Source organism: Oratosquilla oratoria, chromosome 9 (genome assembly GCF_046742065.1).
Source record: "Oratosquilla oratoria isolate Oo_2021 chromosome 9, ASM4674206v1, whole genome shotgun sequence".
Lineage (NCBI taxonomy): Eukaryota > Metazoa > Arthropoda > Malacostraca > Stomatopoda > Squillidae > Oratosquilla > Oratosquilla oratoria.
The window spans coordinates 27371039-27386038 of record NC_134785.1 but is presented as its reverse complement, the minus strand read 5'-3'; the positions used below and the strand labels follow the sequence as shown (position 1 = coordinate 27386038).

Sequence of the window (15000 nt, the reverse complement as noted above, 5' to 3'; positions counted from 1 at the left end):
ATCTTAAAACTTCATTGGCTTCGCGTTTGGGGAAAGTGTTTTCTACCTACATCCACGTTCAATCTCCAGACAGCTTGATGCCAACACTTCTCGTCTGTCGTTATTATTAACGTGAAAATCTCTAACTCTAACGTTATAAATTTCACTTAAAAACCTTAAGACCTTTATCTTAGACCTAAGTGTGAGCTATTTCACGAGTATGGAGGCAGTCGCAAGACAGCCAAGTTCCACTTACCCGAAGACGAGTCCGAATGATCGGGTTCCAGCGACTCCGATTCCGGCTTGAGGATGGACTTGATCTCCTTCGGGTCTTCGAGGCTGGAGTCCCTCTTGAGCACCCCACGGAGTGCCTCCACGGGGGAGGGTCCTCGCACCGGGGGCAAGGACGGGCTCTCGGGCGGCTTCAAGATGCCCCTCGGAGGGTCGGCCTCGGAGTAGGAGGCCCGGCGGGAGTCGGAGGACGTTCCTCCGGAGTACTTCAAGATGGATCTCGGCGACTCCCTCTGGGACTCTCGTGAACTCTCCCGTTTCAGAATTCCTGAAAGAGACGAAATGATTGGTGTGTTTGTTAAGAGTTATTAGTTATTATTATAATTATTATTATTGTTGTTGTTATTCCTGTGGATGTGCTGTGTCTTGCTGCTTTGCTTCTGACCCAGAGCAATGGGCGAGATGCAGGGATGACCCGGCATCCAGGAGGAGCCAATAAAAGAGGGAGGGAGGGAGGGAGGGAGGGATGGTGAATGGGAATGGAGTGGGAGTGGAGTGGGTGGGGATGAAATGGGTGGGAGTGGATTTATGCCTTTTGACTTTGGCTACCTCCCTTGTAGTTAAAGCTGTTGTTCTACGTCAGAATTATTGTTATGTAGAACATTACTGTTCCTGTTATTTTCTTTACTGTTATCATTATTGCTATTGTTGCTCTGTTATTAATAACGTCATTAAAGTTATTAATTACAGTTATTTTCAGTGCTCTTCAATTCAGGTTTTGTCAAAACTATATCAAAGTAACTCGTTACTACCACCGATATCTATATAGTTTTTCCTATGAATATACTTTATATAATTCCAAATGATATTGTAATTACCATCGCAGGGTACATATTACTGTTATGTAAAACTAACAGGCAAATATGTGTATGTGTGTATATTATATATATATATATTATATATATATATATTATATATATATATATATATATATATGGACTGATGCAACACAATTCACTAAAACGCGTGAATGTAAGGTTTCGCAGAAAACCACACGGGAAATAAGACACCAGAATCCAAACGTTTTCGTCAATCAAGATATCTTCCCTGAAGATGTCTGAATAGACGAAAGCGTTTGGATCATGGTGTCTTATTTCCTGAGTGATTTTCTGCGATATATATATATATATATATATATATATATATATATATATATATATATAATATATATATATATATATATGCATATATTTATGCAATTGACAAAATTCATTTTCCCCCAAATTACGGTTGTCGTCAACCTATTCTATTAGAGCCGGTACTTCAACTATCTTAACCTGATTAATCCCGTCCTTGGATTAAAAAAATATATTACATACAAGTGAATTCCAATCTCAATCCCAGTTGTGGATTAAACCTGTGTTCTTAGTCTTGTCTGTCGCCAGACGATTTTATCAAGTTGGGGGTTCGATCTCGACGATTCCCGCCAACGGCTTCGGCCGTAGGTCAGCCTCTCCTAGCGGAAACTCCCCAGCACTCTCAACTTCGACCTGTTTTCTTTAACTCGCTCGTAGAAAACGTGAAGCTTCACTATTACATTGGAAGACATAGGGAAGGTTAGGAGGATCACAGTGGCACACCTCACCGTCTTTATTTTGGCTAAATACGCCCTATTTAATTCATTTTCTGCTGAAGGGAACTCTGAGCTATCAACCGTAACAGATTGGGTTCCTATAGTGGAGACCCGGGATCGAATCTCCATGATGGCTGGTTTACACACACACACACACACACACACACACACACACACACACGGCTCGACGACGCAGTGGTAGCGTTCGAAACCGCTACTCCAGCGGTCAGAGTTGGAATCCCGTCCAAGGCTGAAACAATTACAGTATCGCTGTGTATGTGTATGTGTGTGTGTGTGTGTAGTCATAGCATTGTCCATAGATCGGTCCTATGAGCTCCGAGCTCTAATCCGGTAGGTTAATAGCTGTCGATCACGAGTCCAGCACGTGATCAAAGCCTATGGTGAATCACATACACACACACACACACACACAGGCCCTGTCCTATTGAGGTCATGACTCCTGGGTGACCCCGCAGAGGCCCCAATGACGTCATCACCAGCAGCGTCCTTTTGTCGCGGATTCAAGTGACAGGGGCAATCCGAGGCGCAGTTGCCCCCCGCTTGCGAGTGTGACGCCAACAGACGGACAGACGGGCAGATGGACAGACAAAGAAAGACAGATATGGACAAATATAGAACCATGGGATCGTTGACTTTACCCTGTATAGTAAGATGAGGTAAATACAATCAGGTTGTACCTAAAAGTACACACACACGCACACAATGGCTTGCTGGTGTAGTAGTTAGCGTCGCGGTCCCGAAATCGACCCCCATTACTGTTCCTTTGAGCAAGGGGATGGGTAGTTGGTGTGTGTATAGCCAAACCATTACTCATAGATCGAAATGAAAAAATTCTAAACTCTCGTCCAGGAGATTAACAGCTGCCGATGACGAGTCCAGCACGTGGTCCAGGACCAGGGTGAATCACGCACGCTATATATATATATATATATATTATATATATATATATATATATATATATATATATATATACAATTGAATGGGAAAAAAAATTCGACTACAAGTCTTCTTCAGAGTTTGACTTATAGTCGAAACGTCAGTAATATAGTGCTCCTACTCCAACCTGCGTTTCTCTGCCACCTTTTCCACTCAATTGTCTTACCTTTTCCACATATATATAAATATACATATATATATATACATTATATATATTATATATATATATATATATACATACAAAAACGAACAATGCAACACATATATACGACCATTCATACAGACATAAACATACACATACACGCACACATGCATACATGAACACACACGTACAGACCCTTCACTAAAGGACAACGCCTCTTTGGACGACGGCGAAGACGACGACGACGACAATGCAAAGGTCGCTCGCTCGCACGAACGCACGCAGCAGGACCCATCCACCAACGTACAGTGCAGCACGGGCAGACGGGGGACGGGGAGAGGAGAGAAGAGGGAGGAATGAGATGAGGGAGGGGAGAGAGGAGGGAGGGGAGAGAGGAGGGAGGGATGAGAGGAGGGAGGGATGAGAGGAGGGAGGGATGAGAGGGAGGGAGGGATGAGAGGAGGGAGGCATGAGAGGAGGGAGGCATGAGAGGAGGGAGAGGGAAGGGGGAGAGGGAAGGGGGAGAGGAGGGGAAGAGAGAAGAGGAGAGAGGAGGGAGGGATGAGAGGAGGGGAAGAGGGAAGAGGAGAGAGGGGAGAGGAGGGGAGAGGAGGAAGAGGGAAGAAGAGAGAGGGGAGAGGAGGGGAAGAGGGAAGAGAGGAGAGGGGAGGTAAAGGGAAGTGCCGGGAGAGGAGAAAGGGGAAAGAATAAAGGGTAAAGAATAAAAGGGGGGAGAAGAGGGTGGAGATAATAGAGGGGAGAGGAGAGAAGGTATAGCGGCAAGGGGTGAGAGGAGAGAGGGAAGAGAGGGGAGAGAAGAGAAGGGAAAAAGAGAGACGGGTATAGGAGAGAAGGCAAAGAAGTGCGGGAAGAGGAATGAGGGAAGAGAAGAGAGGGGAGAGAAGAGAGGGGAAAGTAAAGAGAGGAGAGATGCGTGAGGGAAGAGGAGTTAGGGGAGCGGGGAGAGAAAAGAGGAATGAGGGGAGAGGAGTGACGGGAGGGTAGTGAGAGGAGGTGATCAAGGGGAGATGAATGAGGGAGAGGAGTGAGGGGAGAGGACTAAGTGGAGGTGAGTGAGGGGAGAGGAGTGAGAGGAGATATAAGGGGAAAAAGGAGAGAGCAGACGGGAGAGGGGGAGGAGGGAGGTGAGGGAGTGAAGAAAGAAGAGAGGGAGAGAGGGAAGAGGAAAAAGGGTAGGGAGAGAAGAAAAAGGAAAGAGGGGAGGGAGAGACGGGATGGAGAGAGGGGAGGGAGAGAGAAAAGGAAGAGAGGAGAGAGGAAACGGGAGGGAGAGAGGCGACAGGAAAGAGGGGAAAGGAAAGAGGGGAAAGGAAAGAGGGGAAAGGAAAGAGGGGAAAGGAAAGAGGGGAGAGGGGAGAGGAAAGAGGGGAGATAAAAGAGGGGAGGGAGAGAGGGGAGGGTAATAGGGGAGGGAGAGAGGGGAGGGGAAACAGGGGAGGGAGAGACGGGAGGGGAAAGAGGGTAGAGAGGGGAGAGGAAAGAGGGGCGAGAGAGGAGAATTGTGGGACAGAGGAGAAATGAAAAAGGGGAGGGAGAGAGGGGAGAGGAAAGGGGATAGGAAGAGAGGAAGAGAGGGGAGAAGGAAGAGGGGAGAGGGGAGAAGGAAGAGGGGAGAGGGGATAGGAAAGTGGGTAGGAAGAGAGGGGATAGGAAAGAGGGTAGGAAGAGAGGGGAGAGGAACGAGGGGAGGGAACGAGGGGAGGGAGAGAGGGGAGGGAGAGAGGGGAGAGGAAAGAGGGTAGGGAGAGAGGGGAGAGGAGAGGAAAGAGGGGAGGGAGAGAGGGAAAGGAGAGAGGAGAGAGGGAAAAGGAGAGGTGGAGGGTGAGAGTGGGGACGGGTGTCAAGCTTTGCCTGCAGTGCTGTGTGTGTGTGTGTGTTATTCTTGCAACGATCGACTAAGCTAATTGTGATGATCACTACATGTCAATATGACTTTGCCCCCAGGAAGCTTCCTATTTGCATTTGAGGAACCACATCTTTCCTCCGTGCCAGGACTAAAACGTTTATTCCAGAAACTACTTTTTAAGGGGGTGAGAGGCTAACTGAAATTTGTATTAAAAAAAAAAAAAAAAAAAAAAAAATCTCCTCAACCAACCCAAATCTAAGCTCGTCCTAACCTTACCCAATCGCTTCCGGCAGAACCTTTAAAAATGAATAATTAAACAAATATAAATATATACATAAGTAAAATATATAAGGATATAACAAAAATGGGAGTAGACACTCGTGGAAATTCCATCACGGCTACGGATTAAGCTTTTAAGCAAGAAGACTGGATAACCCCCAACCCCCCAAGATACGGTCATGATGTACAGTAACTCCCTCAAGTCCTGCCACCGACGTTCCTCTCAAATATGGCTACACATACACACACACACACACACACACACACACACACACACACACACACACACACACACACACACACACCAAATAATTATGGTACATTTTCTCTGGACAAGAATCGAACCACGGGCGTTTGGGACAGTCTATCACCGCCCACAAGTACTTATAGACGGTTGGTAGCGCTGCCCACTACGCAACTTGACCTTCCCTCCCCCCCCCCTTTCTTGCACAAATAAACAAAAGCACACATTGTACCAGGCCACGAAATGGACACGTTGCCAGCAACACACCAACAATAACAATGTGTAAGTGCGCAAGCGTGTACGTGTACGTGTACGTGTACGTGTGTGTATGTGTGTGTGAAAAGTGAGTGGGTTGAGAAAGAAAAGAGAAAAATGAAGATAATGAGAGAGGGTGTGTGTGTGTGTGTGTGTGTGTGTGTGTGTGTGTGTGTGTGTGTGTATGAGAGAGAGAGAGAGAGAGAGAGAGAGAGAGAGAGAGAGAGAGAGAGAGAGAGAGAGAGAGAGAGAGGGAGAGAGGGGGGGAGAGGGGGGGAGAGGGAGAAAGAGAAAGAGAGAGAGAAGCGAAAGGGCAAGTTCATTAAATATTACATACCCCTACTTTTTCTTACTCTCTCTCTCTCTCTCTATCTATATATATCTCTTTGTTCCCCGAAGTTCATCTTCACTTGCGTTGATGAGGATCAACTTGCTCCACCTTCGTCAATTCTTCCGTGTCTGTCCCCGTCAATTCGTCCATCTATCTCTCATCCATCTCAACACATTTATTTGCAATAACAGTAACAACATCAATAAAAAATAAATAATGATAATCACCACAAGAATAAGAATAAGACGAAGAACAACTACCACCACTACTAATAGTAATAACAAAAACAATAACAATAAAAATAACACTAGTAACAACAATAGAAATATCTAATCTAAGGTCTTAACAACCCTTTACAATACTTCCCCCCACCCATGTCCCCATCCCCCTCCTTCCCCCCTTCCTGCCTATTACCCCTATTACCCCCCACCTATTCATTCTTCATTACTATTCCTCTCCCCCCCCTTCCCTTTCAATCAACTCTAACGAGATCCCCCAATCCTTCACCCCCCAATCTCTTAAACTATCCTTGAACTACCTTCAACTATCCGCGAACAATTCTCCTTGATCCTTCTATTCTAGAAACTATCATTTAACTATCTTCAACTATCTACAAACAATTCCCCATGATCCTTCTATTCTACCAACTACTATCCTCCACTAAACACTTAAGCTCATGAACTATCGCTAAACTATTCCTGTCCTCTGCCAACATTAATTAACTATTCCCAAATTATTCCTGACCCCGTAATATCTGTTGTTATGGTGGACATTATCGTGCAATGGTTTTTGTTACACAATTTAGAAACAAAATAAATACTGAGGACGTATTTTGTATATATTTCTTTTCGTGAAGTACAATCAAAATAATTATATACATATATACATATATATGCATATATATATATATATATAATATATATATATATATACATATATATATACATATATACATATATTTATTATATTCTCAATCGGGTGTTTATATATCGATAATTGTGACGATGGCGTCGCAAGATAACCGACGAATAAATATCACCTAACCTTCTTTATATAAAAAAAAACTAAATTAAGATTAACAAATTAATAAGAATCAAACAAAAATAAACAAATGAATAGAAAATATCTCAGTACGAAATGGATGAATCCCCACCATACACCCCAAGGAAATAAAATGAAATAAAAATAAATGAACAAATAAATAAATAAAAAAGTACATTCCATCACCCGCGAAACTATTTTGGCAAGGGCGCAAGTCTCTCCCCCCCCCTTCTCCCCCTCCCCCCCAACTTGCAAGTTTGCAACGCTGTGCTGCTCCTCCCACCAAAGCAACCTGTTGCCAACCCATATTGCAGGCGGCAGGCAACGTCCCAGAGTCACACACGACAGAGTCAGAACCGAAAGACTAACTTCATGCCGAGGCGGTCGCAACTTCACTTCTCTGCAACCTGAACGAGTTGTAATTTCACCTCTGCAACCTGAACGAGTAGCAACTTCGCCTCTGCAACCTCAGAGTTGCAACTTCACCTCTCGCCAACCTGAACGAGTTGCAACTTCACTTCTCTGCAACCTGAACGAGTTGTAACTTCGCCTCTGCAACCTCAATGAGTTGCAACATCACCTCTTTACAACCTGAACGAGTTGTAACCTCTCTGCAACCTGAACGAGTTATAACTTCGCCTCTGCAACCTGAACGAGTTGCAACTTCACCTCTCTGCAACCTGAACGAATTGTAACTTCACCTATGCAACACTAGTTGCCATTTCACCTCTCTGCCACCTGAACGAGTTGTAATTTCACCTCTCTAAAACCTGAACGAGTTGCAACTTCACCTTCGCAATGAGTTGCAACTTCACCTCTGCAACCTGAACGATTTGTAATTTTGCCTCTCTGCAAACTGAACGATTTGTAATTTCGCCTCTCTGCAACCTGAACGAGTTGCGACTTCACCTATGCAACTTGGACGATTTGCAACTTCATCCATACCTCAAAGAGTTGCAACTTCATCTATTCAACTTGGACGATTTGCAACTTGGACGAGCTGCAACAACTCAGCAACTTAGCCTCTCTGCAATTCGAACGAGTTGCAACTCCACCTTGAGAAGACCCTTCCCTCGTACTAAATGTCACCCTTGACGTCATCCTGACTGCCGCCGGGCGATTTCATTCACCTCCGGGGCACTCCCACCCCCACCCCCCACACAGGAGGCGGGAGTTCCGGAAACTGCGCCCCGTCGACACACTTGAACGCATTAGGAAGTCGAGCGGGGCGGGGCACCAAATTGAAGAGGTCGGGAAGAGAGAGGAAGAGAGAGGAAGAGAGAGGAAGAGAGAGGAAGAGAGAAGAGAGAGAGAAAGAGTGGAGGGGGCAAAAGAAGAAAGAGAGGGAGATGGAAAGAAAGGGAGAAGGAGGGAGAGGTAGAGAGAAATAGAAGAGATAGATAGATAGAGAGAGAGAGAAAGAAGGGGGAGTCCAGAGCGGGAAGAGAAAGGAGGGTGAGAGGGAGAGGAGCAGAAAGGGAGAGAAGAGCAGGAGGGGGGAAGGAGCAAGAGGGGAGAGAACAGGAGGGGGGAGAGGAACAAGAGGGGGAGAGGAGCAGGAGGGGTAGAGGAGCAGGTGGGGGAGAGGAGCAGGAGGAGGAGAGGAGCAGGAGGGGGGAAAGGAGCAGGAGGGGGGAAAGGAGCAGGAGGGGGGAGAGCAGGGGAATAAAGAAAGATGGGAGAAACGGGAGGAGGAGGAGGAGGAGGGTGAGAGCGAGGTGTTAGTGGGAGACTGAGTGGCAGTGGAGGCTGGGGGCTGGGGGGGCTGGCAAAGGAGTAATCAGCGTGCCGGACTGCACAAAGCCCCCCCCCCCCCGCTGCTCCAAGGGGCTCTGGCCTGCCTCACCTAAGATTACCTCGCATCCACTAAGGCAGCACCACTAAGTAATATCACTAAGGAGTTTCTACCAAGTGACTCCCTGTCGTCACCAAATAATCACTAAGGACATCACACTAGCATCACTAGATTTCACTAAAATCAGAACCAATACATAGGACACCAGATCACTAGGAATGCATGGTACAATGTATGAAAGCCACTAATTCTTTAACCGAGCTTAAAAAAAATTCACTTTTCTATCCCTTTTTTTCACACAGTAGTCTACGAGTCCCTTGCTGACCCACCACACTAGCCCCTGCAACCTTAAACAACATAGGAATGTAGGGGACTGCAAGAGACCATAAGGCCTATACATTAGGTAGTTCCATGTTCCCTTCCATGACATTAGCTACATGACGTTTCATAAAAAAAAAAAAAAAAAAATTATCAATACATTAAACAAACGAATAAATAAATCAATATCTCAATTAGATATATAAAGAAATAAATTCAATAAACAAATTAATAAATTAAATAAACAAATATATGCATAAATAAGCAAATAACCATATGAATAAACACTAAACAAGCGTTGGAGAGGTTGCAGAGTCTTGTATCTCAAACGACAAGATTAGATAATGAGGCAATATGTCACGCAAGTGTAAACTAGAGCAAACATCACCGTACGGACCAATTGGTCCTCAACTGTCCCTTCTCCTTTGCCATGTGGTGTGCACATAAAATCTACACCATCCTGATATATATATATATATATATATATATATATATATATGTGTGTGTGTGTGTGTGTGTGTGTGTGTGTGTGTGTGTGTGTGTGTGTGTGTGTGTGTGTGTGTGTCGAACGCAATGCAATGAGACACAGCTCATGGTCCGACAGCCGACGATGGATTACCCCCACCGCTTCATCATATGATTTGGTCACAAGCACTCAATATTTCATTCAGGTTAGAGAAACCCCTAACTGGGCTAGGGGCTGCAGAAATAATCTTGCTAAACACATTAGAAGGGTCGATTTATATTTCACTAGGTGACCGAATTTGTGGGGAAAATTTGTAACAAAAACCAAACTTACAAACAAATATATATATATATATATATATATATAGATATATATATATATATATATATATACCGTATTTTACGGCTTGCAAGACGCACCCTAATATTTGAAAGAAATTTCTAAGAAAAAGTCATTCTTATACAAGAACACATTCACCATATACCCAACCACTGAACAAAAAAACATAAGAAGCAAGGAGTCTACTAGACTCTATTGTCTCAACTCTCATCATAAATTTGCTGAAGCACTCACCATCGATTCACAAATATGTAAATAAAAATAGCATAGGTAAATTTTTTAAAGGTTGTAGTGGCGGGCGACGGCACGTATTGTTTACATTACGTAATCCCTTATCCGATTTTGTTTGTATGACGATGACATACTAGTTGGTGGTTAGTAAATATACCACACATTTTTCATTGTCCAAGGGTGGTTTTATTTTCATAAAAACAAATTAAAAATTTCAAAAATATGCATGTAAAAAAAAAAAAAAAAAAAAAAAAAAAATAATAATAATAATAATAATAATATTCATCCTCAAATCCCGAGAACTCGTCATTACTGGAAGGATTATGGTATTGGAAATACTTGTAACAGCTAAGTGCTGAGTTCACATTATACAAAAGGCCGAATTAAATAGTACTTATGCTAACATCATAGTGTAATGACTCAACATACAAATCCAGAACGCTATCGGTCAAGTGTCCAAGCTCACTAGAGCCTGGGTGTTGCCTTACAATATAACATTCGTCTTGGAAGACGCACTAGTATTTTTCATGTTTTTTTTAGGAAAAAAGTGCGTCTTGTAAGCCGTAAAATACGGTATATATTATATATATATATATATTATATATATATATATATTATATATATATATATGTGTGTACATATATATATATATATATATATATATATATTTATATACATAAAAACCTGCTCCAAAACCATGTAAGCTTAAAAAAAAAATGCCATACATACTACCAGATGTACGATGTCACTTGACTAGTCATGTTTATGGAACTCCCACGACACAAGTGACACGACACACATGTCGCAAATCAGTATTAATGATCATCCAAAGCCTGTGATATGACACACCCAAATTCTCTGCATGACACACCCCTCCATATAATCATGTAACATATATGCAGCGTACAATTGGTGCCATTACATGTCAAAATATCACTTAAAACATGTCAAATCACTAATAAATAAGAGGAAAATGTAAATATAATCATATGGTGCTCTTGCACGCACACACGAACACACGCAACCACTGTAACAACCGTATGACGTCACAGGTAAGGGTTGTTGATGTACAATTATTTACACACGCTCATAGGAGAGGTGTGTATATAATGTTTGCCATTCGAATCCCCACCCTTGCTGGACTGCAAGCCACTTGTGCGTAATGAAGTCATATCCTGGTCATATTCTTTTGTCGTCTATGTTCCCCCGTTAACTGCTATGAGGCTCTACACATACTCGCCGTCTAGAAAGGGTGGCCCCTGCGCCTGAACAACGAGCACGGCAACAAAGATAAACTTTCATGGATGACTTACGTTGATCAAACAGGCTCGCTTGGCAATAGATTAATGAATACACAAATAAATTAAATGATAAATGCAACCAATAAACAATAAATTGTAATGAAATAATATTTATATGAATACAAAAAGATATATAATAAATGAAAAATAAAAATAAAAATAAGAAATAAAAGGGAAGGGGCTTGAACTTGGCAGTAATCGTTCTATGATTGACAAATCAGCTAGATCAACTAGTAAACTTACCGATAAAAACACACCGACCCTTTTTCTCTCAACTACCAACAACACAAACTAGAAAAAATATATACATAAAAAACAGAATAAAAAATAAACAAAGAACAAATAGAATGATAAAGAACACTAAACAAAACAAATAAACAAAACAAATAAATACACTACTATTATGATAATTAATTACTGACGATGACATTGTCAATATTTCGATTACAGACAACTACAATTCTCCTCTTATTTCAACAACAGAAGACCTCGAAGTCATTTCCATTCGCGCGAGACTGTCCACAAGTACAGAAGCGCTGGTAAACTACATCCCATTAAATCACTCTTTCTGTGATCACTGGTCACCACAGTTAAGACAATGCTAAACGAACTTCAACAACTACCTGTACATGACTGCCTAAGTAGTCAATGCATTATCATCACTCAAAACTACAACTTACACATACTCCCTTAACTTGCTTCCTTTCTTAACTAGCTTCCTGTACTTTAACCAAGGATACTCCAAGAAGAAGTTGAACTAAGAAGTTTCAGGGTACCAATCGTACTCCCCCACTCCCATCTCTTAACCCCAAACTCCCACTCCCCCTGCTAACCCCCACCCCCTCACTCCCACCACCTACTCCCATCTCTTAACCCCAAACTCCCATTCCCCCTGCTAAGCCCCACCCCTCACTCCCACCACCTACTCCCATCTCTTACCCCCATTCCCCCACTCCCACCTACTACCCCCATCCCCCCACTCCCATCTCTTAGCCCCATCCTCCCACTCCCCCCTCCAAACCCCCCAACCCCCAAAGCAATCAGTGACGACCAAACATCATATTGCTCATATTGGGAATCTCTGAAATTGGGAGAGTTCCAATATTCGGAACGAAAATATCCTGAAATGAGGGAATTACGGAGGGACAGAGTGAGAGAAACAGGAGACAGACAGAACACGAGGGACAGTAAGAGAAAGCAACAAAGAAAAGAGAACATGAAACAGACAAGGTAGAGATAGAGAGAAAAAAGAGAAAGAGACAGGGAGAGAGAGAGAGAGAGAGAGAGAGAGAGAGAGAGAGAGAGAGAGAGAGAGAGAGAGAGAGAGAGAGAGAGAGAGAGAGAGAGAGAGAGAGAGGGGGGGGGAGAGGAAGGAAGAGAGACACAGAGAGAGAGAGAGTGGGGGGGAGGGAGGGAGAGAGAAAGAGAGAGAGAGAGAGAGAGAGAGAGAGAGAGAGAGAGAGGGGGGAGGAAGGGAGAGAGACACAGAGAGAGAGAGGGGGGAGGAAGGGAGAGAGAGAGAGAGAGAGAGAGAGAGAGAGAGAGAGAGAGAGAGAGAGAGAGAGAGAGAGAGAGAGAGAAGGCTGTTACAGTAATCATTGCAAGCTCCACCAACGAAGACCCCCGGCCCCGACCCCGACCCCCACCACTATCTCCTCCTCCTCCTCCTCCTCCTCCTCCGCAAGCAGCCGTGTTCCGCCCCCGGAGTGAGTGAGTGACGCCAGGGCAGAGCCACGCGTTAGCCAAACACGACACAAGGCAGAAGTAAACACCCGCCGCCGATGTAAACACGCGCCACGCCGCAGGTAAACACGCCGGTGGTGCGTAAACGCGGCCCTGCGGCGGAGGCAAACCACCTCCCTCCCTCCCTCCCTCCCGCCTCCTGACGAAGCGGAGCACGAAGTTCGAACAGCGGCGGCAGAAGTCTCAATGACCCCCGGGTGAACGTCCGACAACACACGGAAGGGAGGATAGAAGGGGGCGGGTGGAAGTGAGGGAGAGGGAGAGAGAGGGAGAGGGAGGAGGAGGGAGAGGGGAACTGGGAAAGTGAGTGAGAGGAAACTGGGAAAGTGAGGGTGAGGGAGAGGGAGGGAGAGGGAGGGAGAGGGAGGGAGGAAGGGAGAGAGAGAGGGAGGGAGGGAGAGAGAGAGGGAGGGAGGGAGGGAGGGGAGAGGGAGGCGGTGGGAGGGGGAGAGGGAGGCGGTGGGAGAGGGAGAGGGAGAAAGGAGGGAGTGAAAGTGTGAGGGGGAGGGGGAAGGGGAAAGGGGAGGGGACGGGAGAGGGAAAGATAGAGACAGATAGACAGAGGGCGTGGGGAAGAGAGAGATGTGAGACAGACAGATAGACAGAGGAAGGGAGAGAGAGAGAATGAGGATGTATGGAAGGAACAAAGAAGAGGGAAGGAAGAGGGGAGAAGATAGGAAGTGAGGGAAGAAGGTAGGAAGTGAGGGAAGAAGGGAGGAAGCGAGGTAAGAAGGAAGGAAGAAAGTGAGGAAAGAAGTCAAAAGGCATAATTTCACTCCCATCCATTTCATTCCCACCCACTCCACTCCCATTCACCACCCTTCCCTCCCTCCCTCTTTTCTTGGCTCCTCCTGGATGACGGGTCATCCCTGCATCTCGCCCAAGGGATTTTATTCAATGATAACTTGCGATGTATAAGTTACTAAACTCGGTTAATCATTACATGTGTACCATTGATATGCTTAACCTCGAAAGCAGGGATATATATATATATGTATATATATATATATATATATATATATATATATATATATATATATATATCACAGGAAACCCACAGTGGGAGAAAATAAACTTCGAATAAAGAAGAATCCTATATTTCGGCTATCAACTGTAGCCCTCTTCAGGAAAGTACAAAAGACAGAGTACAGAGAGGACTTATAAGCTACAGAGAAGAGAAGGGAATGTAGGTTTCCTGTGTGTTATTTACAAATGCTACTACATTTCTGTTTAGAAATATATATACATATATATATATATATATATATATATATATATGTGTGTGTGTGTGTGTGTGTGTGTGTGTGTGCATACACGCTTGTATGTGGGGGGGGCATTCACAGACTACAAAATCGCAGCCCCCACAGCAAAAGACAACGGTCGTCTTAACGATGTGTTTAGACTTTCATTGGCTTTGCGCTCCCCAATCTGAACAAAATTATCTGGGATTAACCAGAATAAATCTTACAAAGTGCGCCACCGCACTCAAGAGGTGCGGCGAGGGTGGAAGGTGTTCAGGGTACTAACAGAAAACGGAATGAGAGAGAACGGGATTAAGGAAAACGGGGGGGAGACACCCTAGCTTTCGAGGAGGGACCTCAGACTTGATCGGTTTTGTTTTGGTTAATTCCTAGCGATTTTATTCACCTAAGTGGGACGGGGGAGATTCGGAAACAAGAGAGAGAGAGAGAGAGAGAGAGAGAGAGAGAGAGAGAGAGAGAGAGAGAGAGAGAGAGAGAGAGAGAGAGAGAGAGAGAGAGAGAGAGAGAGAGAGAGAGAGAGAGAGAGAGAGAGAGAGAGAGAGAGAGAGAGAGAGAGAGAGAGAGAGAGAGAGAGAGAGAGAGAGAC

General features: G+C 44.4%; 1 protein-coding gene across 4 annotated transcripts in view; it reads right to left on the bottom strand.

The window, feature by feature from the left end:
* The window catches only part of LOC143028277 (uncharacterized), a 1448808-nt gene that overhangs the window by 266142 nt on the left and 1167666 nt on the right, over nt 1-15000 (bottom strand). For all 4 annotated transcript variants that reach the window (XM_076190136.1, XM_076190134.1, XM_076190135.1 and 1 more), the window contains one exon: nt 236-538. In XM_076190136.1, the coding sequence (XP_076046251.1) occupies nt 236-538 (303 nt within the window). The remainder of the gene's footprint in view (nt 1-235; nt 539-15000) is intronic.